Here is a 24,548-nt window from a genome sequence, read left to right as displayed (position 1 = left end):
CAGGCGGACAGCGGCGGAGGGGCGGGGCGGCGACGGCGGGCAGGTGCCGCCTTGGCGGGGGGCGGGGGGCAGGCCCGCACCGCCAGCACTACTGGGCCCTGAGGGACTGGCGCGGGGCGCGGGAGGCCGCTGAGGGAAAGGCGGACGGACCGCGGTGGCTGTGGAGACCCGATCGCGCCGCTCTGCTCTTCGGCGCTGGGTGTGGAGGTAACAAGCAGTTTGTGGGCGCAAATTAACCCTTAACACCGGTGGGCACTAACTAACCCTCAACACCAGAAAGTAGCCGAGGTTGGCGATGCTGTAATGTTTTTGTTTATATACATTCATGTACTGGTCTAATCCCAATTTACTGTCTGAAGCAACTTTAATAATAAAATTTGAAGAAGATATCTTACGTAGCGATCAGTGAAGGAAGATGATTAGACAAAGACCCAGGATATGAGGCTCGGCCCATCTGAGGTGCAGGACGCCGAAGGCCCAGTGTCCCCTCACAGGGCTGCCCCAGACTGCCCTCGCCTGTTGTGTGCACAAGGCTTTTGCTCTCATCCCCTCGCATATAGGCTTCAAAAACATCTCATACCGCACTTAACCACTCACCGTGTTTCATAGTCTCTCAAATCAGGGCTAAAACTGTACAAATTAGCGCAGTTAGTACCACAGTTTGTGTTTGGTTTTGGCCAGGTTGTAACACCTTTGTTGGGTGCGGCTGGTGGCAAGTGGTGCTTTGGTCTGTGGTAGTCCCATGGCCTACACAGTGAGCTGCTAACCAGCATAAATTAATGTCCTGCTCATACATGTATTTGCAACTTATTTATAAAGCCACTAATGAGCAAGCGTACACTGAACGTTCAAGGCTTAGGCCTTAAAGTCCTTTTTTTTTTTTCTCATTTCAGGACCACCACTACAATGTTTTTTTGACTTCTTACCAAACAACAAATGTGAATTACGGCAAATCAGTTGAGACTGTTCTTATACTTGAAATTGTATCATGCTCATCAGGAAACGTAAGTATATAATGTAGCTCAGTTTTATTTTCTTCATTTCTCCTGCTTAATGGGAAGAGGAAGAAGAGGCTGTTGTTAAAATATTGCTGCCACTTCACTATTTTTAAGACTTAAAATATCTTAAGATGGGCTTCCAGCCCTCAGAATTATTTCCATTGCTTTGCAGTCTGTGAATTCCCTTTCAGGCAATGTTACTTCTTTCATGAAAGTGAACTTCTGCAAGCGTTGAACTTGGTCATAACTTATTTATGGCACCACAGCAAGAACCTCTTGGTTGCTGTGAACGAGCCTGGCCACACTGTAGAACTGCAGCACACAACTGGCTTGCCAAGTTTTATTTCACATTAGAAGATATTTGAAAATTGCTGCGTATGTCAGTAGTACAGCGTATAGACTCTCTCATCTCCATGGGGCTAGGTTCAAAACTGTTGAAACTAGTGCAGCTACTTCACTTTTCTGCAGCTTAAAGCTGCAGGAAAAAAAAGATGCAGCATATCATTGTGTCCATTTAAGTTATATTAAAATGCAGAATGTCTGACATCATTTCTACAAAAGAGCTTCTCTTTATCCTTATTTTGCCGTGTCAGAGAGACAGAGTATATCAAGTGTCATGGTCCCAGTGCCTTGGGCTTTATTTTGGTATATCCAGAACACCCCACATCTGAATACACGACACAGGGAATAGACTTGTGATGCAGATTAGATCTCAGTGGGCTACAGGGCAAAGCTATGGAAGCTGTATTTGATTGCCACAGTATCTAAATGTTTTTGGGAAGAAGGCAAGACTACTATTACATGAAGGGCAAGTTATGATTCTGAGATCCAGAATACATGTTACAGGAAAGAGGAAGCCAAGAGTACAGCTACTGTTCCACTAGGAAATACATGAGAAAATTAATGTAATCTGTAAAAAAATGTGATATTAAACCAAATACTTTCTTTGTATCCGTTCAAGTGTAGTGCCACCCCATCTCAGCCCTTACCCTGCCCTGGCAGTGGAACCTCGAGATGGACAAGTAGCTAATTTTAGGAGAATAAACTTCTATCGGATTCTTCCCAACCTGTATTGTTTCCAGTTGCCTTCCTAGCATTGTTACCTTTTCCTGATTTCCCATGCTGTTTTTGTCTTCCAAGTCCATTCACATCCTCTTCCCATTGCAATACCCAGGACTAAACACTATCTCACATCCCACCCCTCTGCTTTATCATTTTTCCACTTCTCTTTCAAGTTTACTCTTCTGCACAGCCTCCAGCTTGCTTTTATTCACATCAATAGTAAAGTTGCACGATGAGGACAGAAAGATGAGCAGGGAAAACACCTAGACTAGGTGACAGAAGATGAGATCGATGGATGGATATAGAGACTGCAAAGGGGCAGAATCCAACAAGTTAAATGGCCCAGAAAAAACAGGAAGGAGTTTCCTTCTTGCATCACCAAGCCCCTGGAACTTCTCATAACCAAAATAAAACACAGTGAACTACTCAAAAAGCAAATGTTTATTAGGTACACTGAACTTTAAAAAACTTTCGAAGAATTATGCAAGAAATATATATTTAAATATAACAGGTGTTATTGCAATTGCGCTACATTACAAAATCACTTTTCTACTGTCAGCACAATCTGAGGACCTTAATGTTATATGCAAGATAATGTTACATTGACTCTGGCACACAGCAAGCAGTCTGCACTTTTTTTTTTTTTGTTCAAATGTCATTTGTGCTGCACCAGGTTGTTCTTGAAGACAGGATCAGCTCTTCAAGGAACCACACCCTTTATGTTTCAGTAGATAAAGGAACTGGCAAGGAAAAACACAAACTGCTGTCTTTCTCAGCAAAAAAGGAAAATCACAACATGATTTCAGGTGAAGATAAAATATAAGTAACAGTCCAGGAGGTAAATACCCTTTCCATGGCCAAGTAGCTCCTATTAATCTGACTCCAAATTGCTACAGGTGCACCAAAAGGAGAATGACTCATAGGTCCAGCATTTACACAGATGAAATGGTACATTACATTCAAGTCTCTTGATTTTGCTTATTGCCATGCTGCACCATATTATTGCTTCGTATTACGTATATTGAACAAGAGGTTCATGACTGACAAGTCGGAGTGTTCAGAAATACCATAGAGGCTACTGACTAAATCAAAGAAACTGTACATGTTAAGGACAGGAAGTCAAAGACTGAACTCAAATCCTTTGTCACTGAGGAGTGCTGGAAACAAAAAATAGGAAAAAACAAATACTGATTTTCCCTAGATTAAATCTGACATAGCATTCTAATAATGGAAGCATTCTAGGCATATTCTAAACAAGAGGTTTAACTATTCTAGTTAATGAATGGCAAGATTTATTTCTCTTAGAAGGACATCAACAGTCTGGACAGTAAGACCGATCCTAATACAGATAACAAAGTGGGAGAAGTAATCCAAGCTCTTTATCACAATAGATAAAAATACAGATGAATTCAAGGCACAGGTATTTTCAAAATTAACACACATTATTTTCTTTGGAACTAATAATACAGAGTAAGCCATAATTACATTATCAACATGCTGTACACAGGAGCTTTTATGTGCATTACTTCTAACAGCATTATCAGAAAATGATCACAGAATTATTCACAGGCACAGATGTGCACACATAAACATATGAGCAGAGACTGGAGCACTACAGTAGAAGAAAAAAGAAATGTTCCTGCAAATAGAGTTCTTAGACAGCAACATTATCAGGCCTATATACTTTCAGTAACATGAATTTATGTGTAACATTAGTTATGGAACACAGCTGATGAGAGGCCAGGGTGCAGAGAACAGGTGATTCACACATCTGATCTGGGGTTGGTAGGAGGCTGCTTACTGTTTTGTGGCAATGCTCATGGCACTGATACAATCATGATAAACTGACAGCAACATCCATTTTTATTAATGCCACCTGAAATAATTCAACACTGAGGAAACCTGTGTGCTAGACATATTAAAAAAAATAATAAATCACTCCTTGGCCAGCAGGCCAAGGACAGCAAATTTCTGCTTAAAAGACCTCATTTTACCTTGTAGACTCCTTTTCTGAGTATATATTGCTCAGATTTTTTTTTTAACCAGGCACAACAAAACATTTAATTTGTTCTTTCTTGTGTGCATGAGACCGCATTCAGACGAAAACATTCGTTTTGCCTCACAGTGATCAAGTTGTGTAAGTTTCTTAATGCTCTTGAACTGGCTTTTGCCAGCTTCAGTGGTAGAAAAAGCCCATGTATAATTGCCTAGTTGGGCAATTAGGAAAAACGAACCTTTGGCTTTCTCGAAGATTGCCACTAGAAGACCATGACCATATATGCATCTTTATCACTCCAACTGAGTTCAGGGAGTTGACCAACATTAAATATTTTTACCGCCCAAGTTTCAGCATATGGAATTGCAAACTTAGGAGGATCCAGAGCATCTTGGTTTCAGGACGCCCAGCCAAATGCACGCACTGCCTTTCCTCCTGCCATTTCTCACCCCCCAGGAGTTTCTCTTGTCTCTCTGGAGCTGGACTAAGTTCACAGCTCTGTGTACCCGTCGAAAGCGATAGCTCCAGCACATCACTGTGCCTGGGGCAGGAGGGAAACATGAAGTCAAAGGGAGCCAGACTGCTTCTTGTTTTGTCCTTGTAGGTCAAATAAAACAAAAGCAGGATAAACTGAGTAATTATCTAAGATAACATGGTGAACTCAACTATTTTGAGGAAGAAGCTGGAGTTCTCAAGCACAAGTGACCAAAGCTTCCTCTGTGAGCCTTTGTCAAGGTGAGCACCTCCTCTTCCTACATCATCAGCCTCTCTCAAAAATTTGCAGTATTAAAAGTATCATTTAAAAAGCTTGAGTAAATTATCATAAGGGTCCATATCCATCATAATCTGCATTAAAGATATCTGTAATTCAGAGAGTAGAAGCAAAAGCAGTCTTTGATAAGAACTGCATTGGTGCTAATTAAAACAAAAAAAATAAACAGTAGAACTCTGGACCCTTGGTGCTAGAGTTGAAAGCACAGTGCCTAATCCTCAAAACACATACCAGGCACATACCATAAAGTGAACCACCTGATGGTACAAACAGAAGAGAGCGCACAAGTTATGCTCCTTAAGTACTACCAAGAATGGAGCCTACAGGTAAAACTAAACGATTACCAGGCAACGTTACATGCTCGATGGCTGTAAAATGAGGGAATGCACAGTACTGTAAAAGCAGAAGGCTATATGCTGCACTATACTGCAGTACTGGAGTTATCTACTCAGAACCTTCTTGAAGCCAGGCTGCAAAGAAGCATCAATTTTCCTTTCAATTAACATCGCATTGCTAAGAACAGAAGAATGTAACTCATGAAGTGGACGTCAAAATGGAAAAGGGAAACATTTACTCTCACTTCTTTTTAAGAGTGAAATACTTTAAAGATAATTATCTGTTTAATGGAGTGCAATATCAGACAAGTCTTAGAATTTATTTTTTCGGTATGACTTTGGAGATACGTGAGCCCCCTTCCCATGTATGATTAGACTGAAGTTACATCTTTGTGCAGGTGTCTCTAGAGTGGAGCTACCAAACCTATTACCATTTATGATGGAAATCTTTTTGATTATACTAGACAACATTAATAATTTTCTCTCCTAGCTGAGACCCCACCCCCACCTTGCTGCTCAAGTCCATAAACTGCAAGCAGGTAGATATTCATAATAGTGAGAATTTAAATCTTTGAATTCATCTATACCCAAGTGAAATGCATCGGGGAACAGGTGGCTCAGGAATGAGACTTCCAAGCTAAAGCATCCTTCTAGAAAAATAGTTTTCATTAAACCAGAGGTGAATTGTTCTTTTCTAGTACATCCAAAAATAATTGTTCTAACAGAACAATAGTAAGTGCAAATTATTTACAGAGTTAACAAGCAAAAAAAATAATAAAATCCACTGCTTGTTTTAAGGGAATCATTGCATGAGTAACTGCCATTTTAGCAATGCTCCACACATGTAACTCTTCAGCACTGCATAACTGAATACAGGTTCTCAGGAATTGTAAGCAGAAGTCTTCTTCTACATCTATGTTTCTGCATTTACTGGTTCATTAAACACAGTCACTTTCCAAAGTAATATGTAACCGTAACAGTACATGAATTGTTAAGAAAAGACAACTAAACTATAAAATGAATCTTCAAAATCATAGAAAGCAGTATCTTGTTATTTACAGAGTACTGCAGTATTATAAACACAGATTAAAAGATATGTATACATAGATGTCATTGTTCTACACCTACAGAATAAAGAATGCTTAAAAAGAGTTTAGTATGACAAACATTACAAGTCTCAACACAAACAAGAAGGAAATCGAAGGAAAGGATAGTATTTTTCAAATTGCATCTCTAATGAAGTGCTCCTATATTTTTTTTTTTTACATTTTCATTTACAATGATGGCGCAAGTTATATACAGTGTTAGTATATAATATCAGTTACTGGGCAATTACCATTGCTATCAACGGACCTTATTCACAGGTACTGAAATTACCTTTTCAAAGTAATGCTTGGCGAGCAGAAACACAAGAAATTCAGAAAAGGATTAATTTATCCAATTGATTTGTCTTACACTACCGAGGGACTTTCTTTTTAGGGCAATATATATGTTCATGCTCAGGGACCGACTCCCTAATTACATCACTGATACGCAGAGATTCATATTTTACCAGTATTCTTAACATATACAAAGCAGTGTTTGGTATTCAGCCAGAAACTGAAATTTGTGTCCTTTCCTGAGGTTACAAGTTAATGCATCACAAAGTGCAGCTCCCAGTGCTCTTTAAAAGTCATGACCATATGTTACTGAAAATGATGACTCCCAGTTTGGCACAGCTTCACTGAGGGTCAGAATTTCCACCTCATGAAGAAATACTCTGGGAAAACGGATGAAGAAAGTCCAGTGGAACAAACGACGTCCCAGAGATGGTGCTTGTTTTCACCCTCCTGAGCAAGCACGGAGACCAGAGCCCTGAGGCCAGGGCTGTCTCTGCAGGGGCCTTATGGTTTGTTTTTTTTCCCCTACCCTGGCACTGACCAACTTCCCTACTGGCTGCTGTCCTCAGAATTCCTTTGAAAGGCAGTTCCTGAGGTTTTTGGTGCTTAACAGGAAATTGGTACACAGACAATCCTATTAATTTTCCAACTCTCAAGTGCTATTTCAGTTTTTATGAACTTGTGCCTCAACTATACAACTCTGTACTGGAAATAAAGCAACCTAGGACAGAAATCGAGGGAGGACTTAAAAAAAAAGAAAAAGGGGAGTGGTGGTCAAAATACAGGTGCTTCCTAGGCTTCAAAATTAGCTAACACATGTTACGTGGGAGTTACCTCATATGGCTACGTGGACAGGTCCACAGATATTTTTCTGGTGAGAGGAGGGACCTTCACAGAACTTCTTTATCTGTGGCCAAGCAGCTTATACAGTAGTTTAACTGTGCTAGAGTAAGTGATTGTCTGAAGAAAGGCCAAGAAACACTTGGCAGGTACTCTGCCATCTCTGCAGCTGAGCTATCCCAAAGACCAGTTTACAAGCTGTAGGGTGCAACCCAAGTCACAACCTTTACCACCGGGTAATTTATATAACGGGATTCAGAAAAGCAGAAGAATCCAGAGTTCATCACCCTTTATTCCTTCAATAGTTTAGAGAGACTTCACTATGAGCAAAGAACAAACCCAGTAACTTTCAGACTTCAGCCATACTATTAAAAAAGTTAAGAACTGGGATTTGAAGTTTGCTTCACAGATGCATGCCTACGCCCCAGCAGTCACTAGTTTTCCATGTCCTGTTAGCCTTGTACTTCTGATGAACTTTTAGCAACACTATGAATGAGGTCCATAGTGTTAAGGTACACAATCATCACTTCAAAATGTTGCAGTGGCTCACTAAAATACAGCTTCTCCTTCAGAAAAAAGCACTGCTCAAAGATTCTAATATCTGTCCTATGTAGCTTGTTTTGTTTGGGTTGGTTTGCAATGCATGATCTGCTTGTAAGCCAAGCAATCTGCTTATAAGAATTGCTGTGCATATAGATTATAATTATGTAAGCTTTTTAAAAATTGTAGGTAATTATCCTAGGTGATTCTTTGGAATTTACTCGCCTATTTATTTTTCCAATTAGCAGAACCTGAACACCTTGCAGATGTCACTTCTTAGGACACAGGCACAAATACTTGTGAAGGCACTTTCCGCACAAGGCTTCCAAGATTTTAATTACTAATCACACATAGGGCAAACTTTCTGAATACTAGTACAACGTATGATTACTGCTCTCATATCAGAGCCCACAGCAGGTAAAACTGAATTCTGGTTACTGGATAGATTTGTAGACTTGCTTTGTAAGTTAAATTAACTCTTTTTTCTAAAAGGCACAGGATACAATTTTCATATGACACGTATGTAGGGAAAGGGCATTTTCCCACTTCAGGAATCTTTAAAAAGCCTGTCTTGCAGCAGACCACTGGATTCGTTCATGCCATCTTCTTTTTTCGAGAAAAAAAATTACAGTTTAAAGCCTTTTTCATTATATCTATGAATCGTCACACAGCCGTGGTATGATACTGGCCTGGGCATGGCTGCTACTCCTGTGATAATGCCCGTTGCAGGGTCATAACAAAGAATAGTGTCTGTGGCTTCACCGTTTTCTCTTCTTCCACCAAGGATATAGATTTTTCCATTACACACAGACATGCCACAATTCTCCTGTTTCAAAATACACAAAGGAATACGTGATTATTTAAAAACAAGACCTCAGTTGCTGCACGTCTACCACCCCAGTGCAGAAGGACAGCATTGTGACTACCATGTGTAAACAGACCAGTCTACACTATTCCCTCCTGAAAGGGCTAATGCAGAAAGCACAACAGTTGGGGAAATCATCAGCACAATCCTACAGAAAAGAGTATTTCAGATCTAAGCCTTCACTGCACATAGCTCAGACAAGGAATACAGCTGAGCACTGTACTTACCATTTAAACATATCAGATAAGGAAAGGAGGAGAGAACAAAGGTTTTCAGAAGAGGGACCACAGTACGTACTATTAACGTAAAAAAAATGGAAACAAGGAGCAGCACCTTAGAGGAGTAACAGATAATTAAGAGGGATGTAAACAGGGGAGAGGAAAAAAGCCATGACTAAAAAAAGTGTGCATAAGAAAAAGACAGTGCTATGTCTTATTTGAAATAGAGAGAGATAGGATTTTGTTTCTTCCTTAAAAGCAGGCATGGAAAAAATATTCAATCAAGTAAGGAACGCTGATCAAAATAGAGAGAAGGCCAGGAAAAAGAACACATTTCTGTTAAGGTAGGTACCACAGAGTATATGATTGATGTTTTAAAAACACAGGGAAAATTAACTGATACACACACACACATTTTACTAACAAGGGGACACATTTTAAAATTCTGCTTGGTGTTCCATATGTTGAAGTGCTACAGCTCTCACTGCTGAAGTAAAAGCAGCCTTCAATATTTTTTGTTACACTGAAAGGCTTTAATCAATTATAAGGAAATTACTATCTTCAGTCTAAATTAAAACATGTAGCAGAACTTGACAGAGATAACTTCTAGACAATTAAAACATCATCCGTTATGCTGTTACACTGTTCTCCAACAGTAACCCCTCTCAAGCAAAAGGACTGGACTGGCTAACAGTAACACGCAGCTGAAAAGCTACCGGTTTAGAAACTTCCTCTCTTGTGAGGTTTAGAATTATACAGATGGAGCAGTAAAGCAAGAATGGAATCAGAGATGCGATATTAAGAGGGTTAAACAACTGCATACTCATTTCATGCCAAGATGCTAATGTTAAAAAATACCTTTCAGATGTCTACAGGCCATTTAGAGTTAATTACCTGTCTGCTGAATGTATTCTGTACGTGCATCCAGTAGTCCTCAATTGGATCATAGCAGTATATTGCTTTGGTGAGCCCACCAGCAACGTAGATCAGATTGTTTAAAGACACAGCCGTAATACATCTTTTTGCGATAGGGATAGTTGCACGGAGTAGCCAAGAATTAGTATCGGGATCGAAAGACTGAACCTGAAAACAAACACACGCATTTCAGATTAAAGGCCTAACCGAAATAATAACCTGGCACACCCACACAGGTTATACAAGGAGAGCCAAAGAAGCAATACCTGGTGGGTAGTATCTCACCATGAAAATGAAGTCAGTATAAATATAGGTCCATATATCAATAATGTCTATATATAAACACTATATTCAACATTGTTTTCCCAACAGTCAGGTTTAAGTATTCACAGAACTTGTGAAGCCAATGACAGTATCCATGAGAAAGACCACAGTAACAGTATGTTATTGAGTTAACGTTTTCTACTCTGTGTTTTTTTGTATTATCGTAATTCCATACTCCACTCAGTCCAAACCAGTTAAAACAAATCTCTGTATGATCTGTTTTTAAAACAGCAGTACTGTTTACCATGGATAGAAGATGCAATCAAATACAATTAACTGACCTTGTCAGAACACGTGTTGTCATCAGGACCACCACCAATCACGAAGAGTTTGCCCACGCAGCTGGTGACTGCTGGGGAGCTCACAGCTTCTTTAAGGGGAGCCACCTCTGTCCATCGATTGGAAAATGAATCGTAACACTCAACACTGCTGAGACGGTTTTGCCCATCATATCCTCCAACAACATATACCTACGCAAAGTGGTGAAAAATATCATCATTCCATTTTTAGAGTAGTTATTACACTTAAATATTAAATTAATTTAAAGCTGCAAGAATCCTAATTTGCTACGTTTGTGGAGGGATACTTTCCTCAAATTTTTAATTTATACATAAGAGAAGAATATGGTCTAAAAATAATAGGTAAAGACTCTTTGGAGAGTTCCATTCAGTCACATGTAGAATGACACTGCACACAGACATCCAAAGCATAGTATTACTAATACTGAGATAGAAACTTCCTATTTGAATCGCATTTGTTAAAAAAGGCACTCCTCTGCATTTCTCTTTTTACAGATTACATTCAGCAACAGCAGCAGCAAAAGTCTGCCTGAATTTACCTTTTCTTTTCTGTCTTTTACTTTTTTCCTATTTGCTTACAAAATATTTCTTCCTCTCAGTTGGTAAACATTTCTTTACTTTCCTGTTGCTTCGCTCATATTGAAGAAACAGCTCATTATTATTTGTGTCTACCTTCTTCCCTCTGTTTACTCCAGCTGCAAATCTCATCTCCAAGAAGTTACTCACTCCAAGGGACGCCACATGCACACCCTCACTAACTTTCATTAATGGAATCCTCACGGGCAGTTGATCCCAATTACTGTTTTTACGTTAAGTCATATATACCTTCAAAACACAGCAAAACCTCCTATTTCCCCACAGTATATATTTGGTTCATTTCAATATAAAACATTAAATAAAAGAGCACAGGGCTGACATTCAGAGCAGTACCAGTTTCTGTTAATAACTGCATAAACTGTTAAACTTTTGACAGCACTTTCGAAGCACAGGCAAATCCAGATGCTTCTTCTGTTTCCCAAAAAATTGCTTGTTGGGGATAAGCCACTTCAATGACAAAAAACCCACAGAAAATACATAACTGAAGGGTAACATGATTTTCATCTCCACAGATAGTGTCCGAGTGGTTTAAAAGCCTAATTGTTTAAAATATTATTTTATCTGATATATTGTATTTTTATAATTGATAGGAAATACAAAGTAAGACTGAATACGTACCTATGTTTTCTCCACTGTTTTCTTATATATAGCAAACATCCCCACTATAAAAAAAATAAATAAATATACTTCTCTTACTTTACCAAGAAGAACAGCCATTTTATGACGCCATCTGCCTTTATTTAAGGAGGCAACTCTGATCCAAATGTTGAGTTGAGAGTTATAAATCCAAACATCCCGGCTATTGATTCTTCCACCTTTAAAAACAAAAATATGACAATTTGAATGAATTCATTACTGAATGAGAAACGTTAACTATTAACATGCCCCCCTACAGCAGGCAATGAAAACTATATCCTTTTAGGTGAAATAAAGATCTATCTATATATGTTAGACTGAAAAAGTCAATTTCAGTGGATTTAAAACCTGAAAACATACAGTAAGTTATTTTACTTATGTGTGGATTTCCCAGTAACACACTGAGATAGCACTGGATTATTTCTTGAGACTGGAATGCATTTTAATGGCTTTTGCCCATGCTCTTCAGGTTTCTTTAGTGTCACTGGCTGGATGAGACACTCGAAATCTTAACCATTTCTGTGCCCCATGGCACAACCCTAACACTGACTGTTCCTCTATTTGCTTCGTGCATCCACCGCCTTCATTTTACATTTTATTCACATGACACAGGTACTAAAATCTGAGGAGATGGCTTCTTTGGTTAAACACATGGGGCTTGGTGTCTAAACCATCAGCTGTACCCTGTAATTTGCTAAAGAACTGAATGAGAGGTCTTTAAAAACCCATAGCTATTGCTCATTTCACTGTAAAAGGCTGGTATAAACTGATCCCCAACTCAGGTGCTAAAAGGAATTTGTTTCCATTTTCCGTTCCCACAATAAGAATAAGCTTTAGCTGTTTTTCTTTTGGAGTCTAGGCACCCACACGACAGGAACGAGTCACCAGCAACGTACCAGTGCTGCAGCACTCCTCAGCAACTGTTGTTTTTAACCAGCACACCGCTGGGAAAAGACTGCTTGGGACTTTTTGCTCATAATTTTTCCAACTGTTGCTGCAAATAGGCCACTACTATATTTTAAAGCGGTGTACTTAATGAGCATAAGCTAGTTTCTTTAAATAGAATTGATATCCTGGAATCAGCTGTAAAAAAATGCCGATTAATACCAGACAAAAATCCCAGAAAACACTTTTGTCTACAAGAAGATTGGTTTGGGGCTGGTGGTGACCATTTACATCAAAAAGTGACTTTCAGTTGAGCTTCTGGAAGTTCACAGTACGAAAAACAGTCCCCCAAACCCCCCCAAACAGCAAAGAAGGAAGTCTTAAATTTTTTAGGATTATTCACCTGAAACAAGAATATCATTCCGTAGAGCACACACTGCATACTCAGACTTGGTAAACTCTGGAAGTTTAGCCAGTGACTTCCACTCTCCTGTTACGGGGTCGTAGCACTCAGTATATGGCAAATTAAACCCTCCAACTCGTTCACAGCCTCCAACAACAACTATCACCTCAGAATAACCAGTTGATCTAAAAAAGTGAACATAGAAAACTAAGATGTAGAAGATATTTATTAGTACATGGAGGCCAAACAACATTGTCTTCAGAATTGTGTGAAAACTGAAGAACTGACTATTTAACATTAACTTCTACAGCAAAGTAAAAATAAAAAGGAAGAAAGAGTCATTTAGCACAGTTAGAGGTTTTCACTGTTTCCAGCTGTCTCATTACATAGCAGGGGACCACACTGACAAGTGTTCTGTATAAGTGCTGGAGTCACACTGCACAATGTTCTACGTAAAAATCAAATAATTAAGAAATACAGAAAGCCCTTACTCTAATAATTTGACTGTGTACATACAGATATCAGAAACAAGAGTTCAAGTATGGCCTGAGACAATGAGATGAGCAATCCCTTTCACACCAAAACCAGTACTCCCCTCCCTCGAATTTCACAAAATTCAGAGTATTCTACATTGCTTAAATATTCATGAAATGTAAAATGTTTTAGGTTATTTCCGGGGGGGGGGGGGGGGGGGGAATCTGAAGGCATACAGTCACCAAAATAAGGGAAAAGAAAGAGACCTTAGAGTCAACGCACAGTTAAAAAAGTGAAAAACTAGCATAGTGATAAAAGGAAACATTAAGGAACACTGAAATAAAAATTAAAGCCTAAACCAAAACCTAAAACTCAGTGTGTAAAAATTAAGCATTAGACAGTCTGCAATGTACAGAAATAAGCCTTGAACTTCTATTCTGTGCTCTCATTCTCCTTCTACTTAAGCTGATGCTTCTGCATTACACATAGTCTGCATTCACAGCAATAACAAAAATCATTATATGTTAATCCACATTTGAATGTACAGAATCAAACAACCATTTTCAACGTGCAAATCAACATATTACCAACTTTTATTCCTCCTCTCAAATTTACAATTCCTTGTAAGCATTTGTCAAAATCTTTTCAGAGGATTTTTAAAGGATTTTGCAGTGATACAGTTATTTCAAGGACTGATGTCTATTAATTAAGTAAAACTGAATGCAAGATTGATTTTATTTTTGGTAACCCCTTTTGCTGTGTTTTAACTTTGATCCCGATACGAACTGGCATCTCATTCACACCATTGCTGAGTACTGCAGTCCTGTTTCGGAAAAAAAACATGACTTATGACTGCATTTGAGACAAAAGTTGCATGATTTGTCCCCAAATTTCCTAACATGTGAACTTATGCACATATTAACTTATAAATCCTGATGACGTTTTCCCTGTTTTCAAACATCAGGCATAAAGCCAGTTAGCCCTTCTATCTCCTTGTCACCACACACCACAATTTAAATATACTATACATATTTCTACTCGGAATATTTTTAAATAGGCAAAGGCAATGCTGAATGATAATGTACTGTAAGATTATCTAATGGGGATATGTATGAAAGAAGCATACTTACGCACCTGAACTAGTCAGACGAAACACTCTCTTCAGCTCCTCAGCTTTGAAGTCATGCTCCTTCTTGGGTTCTATGTATATTTACTGTTACTGTTTTTTGCTTTTTTGAGGAACAACTCTGAAAAGAATCTCTCAAAGGATAAGAGAGGGGAAGTTCCTGTGCCAGCAAAGCGTTACCCAGAAAATTTCCTTAAAAGCAAGATACTCATCTCATCATTTGCCTTAGATGCAAGCCCAAATACATCAGCTTACTGTACGTACCAAAGAGGTTTGTCTATTGATTACTTTCTAGATTAGAATCAAGGCCTCCACTTACTTACTGAAAAGCTTATCAATCTTTATTTTAAAATAAACGAACCAAAAGTCTTTGCTTGGAGAGAGCTCTTTATGAATTGCTGTGATGGGAGTTTTGCTCTTTAAAGGAAATATTAATTTAGTACAGTATTTCAAATCCACAGAAAACCAAAGATTTCCCCAACATTTTAGTACCTTAGAACCATATCCTTTCTTCAGTTAACAAACATTTTCTCCATTATGTTTTTCTTGAAGGAGTCTCGTGCTGTATAGGTTTTAAGGTTAGTTCCAAAAGATTTTTTGCAAACGAATAAGTGCACATCAGTTTAAAAAAAATAAAATCAAAAATCATGGGAGTACACAAAAAGACCATACAGGCAAAGGCTAATTCCAGAACAGAACTAAGGATATATTTGAATGGAGATTAGAAAAAGCTGCAATCTCAACCAGCAGTACAGGAAGTCCTCCTTGCAGCCCTCAGAAGAAAGTAGGTGAGCAAAATAACAGAGGTGAGCTAAAAAAGGCACCAGAGAGATTCCAGGAGACAGACTCTCGTCAGGAAAAGGTGCACAAATTAGAAAAGGGGGAGTAGAAGACAACTGACAGAGTATCATATAATCCCATACGTTCCCAAGAGCAGGTTTCCAAGGGGTCCCGAGTTACACACAGGACTCCAGACGAGGTGGGAACACCAGCCAGCACAGCCTCAGCTGGACAGAACAACTTCGAGTAGTTCAAACAGATTACATTCAAAAACATTTTAAGTTTGGGAAACAAGTTACCAGGATTCTGGTAAATTACTACTTCTTTTCTCCTGTAAATTCACTCTTGGGTAGCAAATGGGATTCAAGACCGAAATATAAAGTGAAATAAAAACTCATCTCCTTGGGGTAAAAAATAAGGGACTGCATTAAAGCTTTCTAAAGGCAACCAAAAAGGATGTGTTAAAATAAATGTACTAAACTTCTAACTAAGAAGACACTCTCATATTGTTATCAGACACCTTAAGAGGTACTGTGCGACTGACGGATTCAATAGTATATGAAAACCTGAAGATAATTCAAAGCATACAGTAGGAAGAGCCTGTTTTGGTTTGGATATGGAAACGTACTGTTGCTCACTGCTTGATGTCGGCTTGGAGATTTGCTATGCAACACAACCAGCAGGGGACAAGAGAGACTTAAAAGGAGCATGAGAGACAACCTCAAGATGTCACTATGTCATTGCAAATACAGAACTGAAAAGCTCTTTCAAAGAGGCCTTCTGCATGTATGTGGCATGCAACACAAAGAGCAAGCAGACAACCCTTATGCCACGTTTTAAACTTTTATTTACTTCAGGTAACTCTTCACTGGCTTCAAAAAGGAAAAAAAGTCAACTGTGAAACTGCACTCCGCAGTGTTCTTTTAAAAAAAATGGGTAGGTGTCTACATACCCATACAAGGAATCACAATTGATTTCCAGAAGTTTCAGTAAAAACACTGCCATGGGAATTTCTGATCCCACAGCCTGTCTTCTTTTAGAAACAGTTTATATGAAAAAGAAATTGGAGGAAGGCAAGAAAGAAGACAGAGAGCTCTTCAGTGTCCTCTCCTCCCCAAACCCCCGTGAAATGCCCAGAAAAGGTGTGATGACATGGTGGAAGGGGGACCTGGTAACTGTTTTAAAACACAATCTCTTTTTGCTATAGGCAACAGAAACAAACAGGCAACAGAAACAAATGACAAAGAGCTATTCCATGAATGTAATATAGAAAAGGGGAAAAAATTCCTGCTGGGAGGCCAGCCAGTTTTTCTCTTTGTAAATTACTTCTCTTGTTCCTGCCTACTGGAATTCACAGGGCAGTTTAATAAGCTCAGCAGTAAAACCAACAAAACCCCCCAAATCCCAAAGCAACACGCTCCCCTCAGCTTTGGAAATCACCTGTATTAGGCAAGGTACTTCATTTTCAGACTGGAACGCTACACCGAGGCTATTCCCATTCTCAAGCACATACACTTCGACAAGACTGCTAGGTCTGAGTGTATTTGCTTTCTTTATCAAATTGAGTAATAAACGTACAACAAACGCCACATCAAATACCACAAGATACAGCCCCCCTCCAACTGCTCGTGAAACAAGGAGGTCTTTCTTTGGTCTGAATTCCCCTGGTCCTTCCCTCAGGCCCGGACCCGGGGTATGAAATGCTGCAGAAACTATCATTGCATCAGTTTCCAAACTGCCACAATCCAAACGTTTCCAAAGACCTTCCATGCCAGCGTATGGCTTAGAAAACCTGACAGCAGGGCTGCAATGAGTTTAAGAAGAATTTCTTCTCTCACGGCAGGATTGAAGACTGGAAAGCCACTAATGGGGCAAAAGCTTGCCAAGTATTTTTTTCTTCCCCCCTATAAGCAAGCTTTTAACACATGCCAAAAAAAATAAAGGTTCCCAGCACAGTCACTGTACAGCAACCACATGTGACTAAGAGTAAACAAAGAGGAGTAACTCCTAACACAATCTGTTTGTCCAGACCAGCTCATTGCATCACCTCAATATAACACATGATTTTATAACTACAGCTCAAATCAGCTGGAGTTAACAATGAACTATCTTGTCAACTACCATGTGGAGGGAAGGCTTTTATGGGGAAAATATTTTCCAGGAAAAAAAAAACATCATAACCACCATTGCTCATAAATGCCACTAAATGGACTCTTCCTCATTTCTTCTTGCAACTTCAGTCAGCTATTTGTGTAACGCATTATTAAGCGGCAGCAAATCTGAATTATTAAAATGTCACAGAATAAGCATGAAATACTTCACAAACTGTTTCATAATTCTTTGAAAATGCAAGATTTAGTTTCTTTACAGTTAAGAATCTGTTGTTCTGCTGTCTACTGTCTATTACAAATCCGTGTACTACTCCATCTGTAAAGTATTTGTGATGTAGCAAGCAAATGCTCTGAATATATATCCCCATCCGCATCCTTTATAGTGTGCTGTACACTTATGTGACTTTGTTATAAAAAGAAAGAAGGTTGGGAAATGGAACGGTTTACCTGCTATAGCACTGTAAGTTCAAGACGGTGCTATTGTATGAAATAACTTCAGCTCTCACCTAGCAAGCATTAACCTTTAGAAAATATTTTACTTCCAAGATAATATAACTTCACTTACCTGAACAGTTGTTTATTTCATAGCAATGAAGTGATTTGTGCAAAAAGACTCACTTATGTACATTTTCAAGACATGCGTGAGCTTCACATGTTGTGGGGAAGTACAGAAGCGTAACTATAGTGGCTCCAGAATGCAAAATAAAATAATCGGCAAGAAGATTTTTTTTCTGGGCACATGTATGTCAGACACCTGAACATCGAACTATGTCCTTCTCCTACATAAATAAGGCGGGGGGAAAGAGGGGGAAGTTTCCTCACCTGCGTGGCCTAGTTCTGGGAGACATCATCTCATTCCCAAGGATATGGTATCGCCTGGCTTCATGCAGGAGCTGATAGCACTCCGGGGAATTCTGAATCAGCTGGTCCACTTCCACAGTCTGAACAAAGTAGTTTGGGTGTAACAAGGGGAGCCTGACATGCGTCAGAAGTTCGTGTAACACTGGTCTTCGCAACTCAACCGCCCGGTACACCCAGCGCATGACAGCTTCAAACACCATCTCTTCCTTACTGATGACCAGTTCATCACTGCAAATGTAATCAATAAGCTCATCCTTCCCCAGTTCGAGGAATTCTTCGTGCTGGGACACATCCTCAAATGTCTGCAGTGCAAAATTCCTGCACTTGGTGAACAGCGTCTTGAGTGAGTGTGTATCTGCAAAGCGCTGGATTCCCAGGCAATTGCAAGGATCCAGCTGTTCTTCCAGGAACTTGGCACAGGCGTCACGCAAAACACTAATCTGAAAGAGACTTGATGTTTCAAAGAGATACTGCACGTTCTCCGTAGTGATTTTCACCTTGCCAGTGTATACGTACTGTAAAAAGCAATCCATAGCTTCAGCAAAAATGCCATTGATCTCCACCAACATCTCTCTGCTTTCCCTGTGATCGTTGCAAAACATGGCTCGGAAGTAGCTGCTGCAGGCTGAGAGAACTGCGCGGTGGCAGGGAAACTCCCTGCCTTCCACACAGATAATGACATCCGTGAACAACCGGCTGTCTCGAAATTCATTGAAGATCTGGAGTATGCTTTCAGCATGGGATGATCCCGAGGAGAAGTCAAAAAACTCAGGGCCTGACAACGATTTTGGGTCCATTTCAAAAACTTTCCGCTTGGTTGCAGGGGAATCTCGTATCCCGCTATCCTCTCTATTCAGTCTGCGTCCCAAGATTAGTACCATTGTTACATCAGTTGGCTATAGAGTCATTGAGAAAAGTTTGCAGAGGTTCTCCTTCGCAGTGCTACGGTCTGAAAAATTAAAACACTTCAGTATTCAATCTGGTATATTGTTAACTTCATCACAAGAATTAGACAAGATACTTGTTTGGTCACTCTAAGGATTGGTACAATTTTTGACCTTTATAACAGGTGACACAGTATTACAGGGCAAATTACCCTGCACCTTGCGCCAGGCAATACAGCATTATCTGCTGCACGTTAAATACAAAATATACCCATAGAACAGGTGTCATGGAAGGCAAGTTCTGAATGTCCGAGCACCACTGGCATTGCATTAGTGTTCAAGATTAAAAAAAACCCAAATGAGATCTCGGCAAATCATCCAACTGACAGAAGCCAAAGATTTCCTGGATAAAGATACAGAACTTGGGTTTTTCTAATTTTTCAGTGTAATCCTCATTTCAGCTGGAGCAGCCAAGTGCTACTATAACAGCACTAGTCAAAAGGAGAGAAAAAAGACTGAAGTTTCCAAAATAAAAATTCAGTGAAGAAACCACTCCATTTTCATTATAAAGTCTATCATAATGAATTCTTATACTACTAGTGTTTGATAACATTCAGCTATCTCTATGAATAACCTCAGCCGTAAGTTTTCACCTGTTCATTCGTGGCATCTAAAAATCAGTTCACTGATAATCTAAGATTCAATTAAAAATGAATGCGAACTGCTAGCGCACAAAACAGAATGAAGAAAGAACTGCGTTTGTTTGTGAAAATAAGAACCAAGGACAACTTACCTGAGGACAGGGATATTTTCTGCTTTCCAAAGTACTACTAGCAAATCATTATTAGCAAAACCTTATGCCCAGACACTTTCCAGTTTCAAATATGTAGTGTATGATGTCCCCCCAGCACGCAAACACACACACACACATGATCAGAGCACTGAAGTTACAAAAACCAAGTAGCCAAATGTTAGCATATGCCAATATTCAAGCTTGCAGGTGAAGAAGATGCTGCTGATTTTGCAGATAGTGCCTGTTAGAGGTAACGTGATCAACCAGTCTAGCAACAATAGAGCTTTTTGCCACTCCTGAGCTTTCAAATGAACCAGATGAATGCCCACCAAAATACACTGAGGCAGCAAGAGGCTGGGCAAAACACCCTTTTGGGTCTGACATCGGTATCATTCTAAATGCATGTAATATTTATCTGTATGTCTAGAAGGACATGCACTGAATTATTTTACATTTCATGGATTATTTTTTTTCATGCTTCCAAGAAGTTATGTTCAGTTTCCCTCATTCCCCACTTAAGACAGTCAGTAAATGTCAGCTCCTCACAGCAATTTCATTTCCTGACGTGCTAGCATCTTTAGAGCTGCAATTACCCAATCCAAGTCTGGCTACATCATCGCTTAATATAGAACACAATAAACACGCTTTTTTTAAACAGGCATTTTACGTTGCCGGCTGGGGCTAAATCATGACAACAGCACCTTTAAAAGGCACCGTCTTAACAAAGAGCAAGAAAAGAATGTGTGCTGTACATTTACTCATTGAGAAAAGAGGTTTAAAAATTATAATTTTCCATATACAATTTTTTTTTTTTTACACATATTTACAAGGTAGATTCTTGGTATCGCTCACCCTACGAAATACTTAATTTGAATTAAAACAGGATCAGCTGTCACTTTGATGCCTGAAAAACACTGTTGCAATGAGCCTATCTAATAACCGATTGCTTCAGAGAGATTTTAACGAGGCATAAACGGACAGTCTAGTCTGTAGCAGATATTCTAGCCAACATATTTCACAACCGTTTTACCCTGTAATGACGCAGGCCAGATAAAAAACAAAACCAACAACCACCACCACCCCAGCAGCTCTGCTGCTAGCACCCTAACCCTTACATTGAACTTTATCTGCAATTAATTCCGTACTACTCAGCATGAGAAAGTCGGCAGAAATGAAGCATCAGCAGTAGAAAAGGGAAATGTAACAATGAAAACATACATATAAACCCTAAAGGCTTGATTCCAGTGTCACAGATTTAAATCAGATGAATTTCACTAAAGCTAATGGAGCTTTTCCAAAGCAAAGGTAGCCTGAGATCAGAAACAAGACACTGGCATATTGCATGAAAAGGGCAAAACATGGCAACGAAGTGAAAAAAAAAAAAAAAGCTTCAAGATTAAATCTTTCTCATTATGTGAGAAGACTTAAGAAGACACTATATCATGCAATCACTAATAAATGGAAATAAGGGTGCTGGGTTAAGACTGCTCACTGCAGGAAGCAACGTCGTCTTTGTGCTTGGAACAACATGAAACTGGTGGTCAGCAAGTGATTTATTTTTTTTTAATGTCTCAATGGTTTAAAGAAATGGGAGACTAAACAAAAGTCATCCATGGAGCAAAAACTAATCAAGGGGATAAATACTGCAAATTCACAAAGAAGAGAATGGAAAGGAAAAAGAAGTACACTCCATTGCAGAAACAGCTGCTTTTGAATATACTATACTTCGATTTCCATCCAGTTAATTACTTCTGTAGGTTTGCTTAAGCAAAGTAATTTTGTAAGACTATCGGTAACACTGTCACATGTTCAGCTCTATCAGACATAGAAATGGCCTTCTTGCAACTCTTGCTCTGGCAGTTCTAAAAAGTCACCCCTTCAGCTGCCTGCCCCACATTTCAGCCCAAAGCTGGAAAGGGGAATCGTGCCTGGGGCTGTGCTGCGCCGTGCGCAAGGGAGGGACACGCTTACAAGAGGACAGACCTGCCCGCACCTCCCTTTATGTATGTAAGGGTACCTGCACATGCCTACAGACTCTGCACTATAAAGCACCAGTCATTTGGAGAATTTAAATTTGAGATATCTTCAGTAAGTTTAAACCAAGCAAAAGCAAAATTAGATTTTTCCCCCCACAGACAACTACTGGAAATTATTGTATCAAAAAAATACACAATGCATTAGATTGCTTGCCTGAGCAAGGGTCAACGAGGACAGACCTTAAACAAATCAGAGTCTACCCATTCGAAAAACTGGAAAGGAAAAACAAATCACATTTTCTGTCAACATGTTTTAAAAACAGTTTACAAATACAGACACAGCTCTGACATGGATGTTGCCTTGCATGTGTATATGTCTAAATTAATCTCTGGGTTTACCAGATGATCAGGTTCCTCTATTTCCTTAATCTATATTGTCTGTAGACTTGTCTACACAGGACGTTCCTCAGAAATAATCTGACTAAGAGCCCAACACAGAGGCCAGTAGACGAGGTCTGTGTTTGCCCTTGACACCTTCTATCAGTAAATCCTCCTAGGCAAATTATTTTTACGTTGCACTAAACTCCTCCTTCCTCCACTGCACCATCCTCATGGATTTTACCCCTCTCCCTTCACCCACGCAGCTCTGGCAACAGTTAACAACTTTCTGGTAGGGCTGTTTTTCCATCACTTCTGCCTCACAGGACTCCTTTGCTCCGCTAGTAGAACTGTCGGAAAGCAGCAGAGGAGCCACGCAGCCAGGGTCAGGGTAACACCTAGTCATCAGGTGCGCCCAAGCTCGGCATCAAAGCTCACCCTCAGGGTGTAGTTTCAGGAGTACCTGAAGGTGAGCTGGGCTTCCGCTGCTGCCAGCGGAGGTGGCTTCCACCCTGCGCGCCTACTCGTGTGGTGTGGCCGGACCGGTGACCGCCTGTGGAGGGAAAAAAAGAGGCGCTGGGAACAGACACTGTCCCGGGGAGCTGCCCCGCGGCCACCGAGGGACACAGGGACACCGCCGGCACAGCCCTGGCAGCCCCAGCGAGCTGACGAGTCACCTCTACCATCACCTGGCACGGTGTTAGCAACAGCACCCCAAGGTAACGCAACCCAAATTAACAAAATAAATGGTATTTTCATCCCGAAGCATGGGAACTGTAACTCGGGTTTGGCTAATTCTAGTTATTTTCTCTGTGATTTCAGATAACGTGATCTGCAGATGTGCTTCACCTTGGCTGTCCTTACCAGAAGGCAAACAGCAGCAGACTGGCCAACGCGCTGCACGTGCTCTAGGGTTTGTTTTTTTCTTTTAAAGGAAGAGAGAGGAGGGGAAAAAAAAAAAAAAGAACATAACCTTTCCCTCCACCAAAAAAAAAAACACCACAGCATTTATTTTTCCTTCTTCAGGACATAAAAAAAACATTGTCGATTTTAAAGGACTTTAAAAAACATAATATTTGTCTTGTTTTACAATAGAAATTGAGGATCTGAATGCCTTTAAGATGAATGAAGTCTTTGAGAATACTGAATAACTAGTAAACAAGGATTCCAAGCGACGTGGTAAAGAGTTAGTTGCACCACAGAGGTTTTTTAAATGTAAGACACTATTTTCATTAAAAAATATATGCTCTGAATGCCAAAATTCAATAGTAATCAGGCCAATGACACACAAAGAAAGCCCTAAGTGTCCTCAAGAATCACCCAGCAAAAACAGGAACTGATTCGGACATGAGACTCATACTTATTAAGTAAAACAAAACAAAAACAAGCAGCAAAAAGGAACACCTTTAACCTGGGCAGGAGTCTTTAGATAACCTTTGTGTAAGTGAAAAGGTCACACACCTACTGGAGGGGGGGGAGGAAAAAAAAAAAAAAGCCTTGCATACTTTCATTAATCTGTGGGGATGAGACTGGGAAAAAGTCACCTCTCTTCTCCCTTGGTTTCACTGTCATTTTTACACGTTTTCCTTTAAAAAAAAAGCCTGGAACATCGCACACAACTGTGTGCTTCAAGGCATGTGAACCCGAACCAAACACCCACCGCACTCACCCAGCAGCCCGGCAGCAGCCAGGCTGCTACCACAACCCAGCGAGACCACGTCTACCTAAGGGAACAGGAATTTTGAGTTTGTAACAACGCGAAATTGCACTAATACCTAAACGCGTGTATGTGACACCGCCAGGCGCGGCCGGGCCCCGCCGATACTCCTGCCCGGGGGCAACGGCCGACAAATCCCCGACATTCCAAGGCTGCTGCCGCCCCTTTTTGCTAAATACGGGAACAAAGCGTCACCCAAACAAACAAACCAACCCAGAAAAACAACCGGGTTGCGGGGGAGGCCGGGGGGGGGGAAGGCCGTTGGGCCTACTCCCCGGTCGTTCACCGCCGGGGCTGTAGCAGCACAAAATGGTAGCGCCCGAGGCGGGCAGACGCGGTTCCCAGCCGGGAGACGGCCTCCCCCGAGGCAAGCGCGACAAACCC

The 24,548-nt window shown here is 40.1% G+C and overlaps 1 protein-coding gene and 1 long non-coding RNA gene across 12 annotated transcripts in view; one reads left to right on the top strand and one right to left on the bottom strand.

The window, feature by feature from the left end:
- Nucleotides 1-53: 53 nt before the first annotated feature.
- Nucleotides 54-23,711, top strand: LOC141744888 (uncharacterized). Its single transcript, XR_012587618.1, has 5 exons — nt 54-207; nt 894-1,004; nt 14,778-14,920; nt 22,899-23,166; nt 23,270-23,711. It is a non-coding gene; the product is annotated as an uncharacterized LOC141744888 (long non-coding RNA).
- KLHL24 (kelch like family member 24) overlaps nt 7,657-24,548 on the bottom strand; it is a 58,147-nt gene continuing 41,255 nt past the window's right edge. For 7 of the 11 annotated variants that reach the window (XM_074591729.1, XM_074591731.1, XM_074591730.1 and 4 more), the window contains 6 exons: nt 18,378-19,365; nt 13,065-13,249; nt 11,837-11,955; nt 10,526-10,714; nt 9,900-10,088; nt 7,657-8,748 (listed from right to left, as the gene is read on the bottom strand). In XM_074591729.1, the coding sequence (XP_074447830.1) occupies nt 8,548-8,748; nt 9,900-10,088; nt 10,526-10,714; nt 11,837-11,955; nt 13,065-13,249; nt 18,378-19,297 (1,803 nt within the window). In that variant the 5' untranslated portion in view covers nt 19,298-19,365 and the 3' untranslated portion in view covers nt 7,657-8,547. Of the gene's footprint in view, nt 8,749-9,899; nt 10,089-10,525; nt 10,715-11,836; nt 11,956-13,064; nt 13,250-18,377; nt 19,366-22,309; nt 22,343-22,910; nt 23,001-24,548 lie in introns of all 11 variants that reach the window. The other 4 variants (XM_074591734.1, XM_074591733.1, XM_074591726.1 and 1 more) reach the window with 2 other exon arrangements.

Source organism: Larus michahellis, chromosome 6, assembly GCF_964199755.1.
Source record: "Larus michahellis chromosome 6, bLarMic1.1, whole genome shotgun sequence".
Lineage (NCBI taxonomy): Eukaryota > Metazoa > Chordata > Aves > Charadriiformes > Laridae > Larus > Larus michahellis.
Note: the sequence above shows the minus strand (reverse complement) of the source record. Positions and strands in the feature narration are given on the sequence as shown.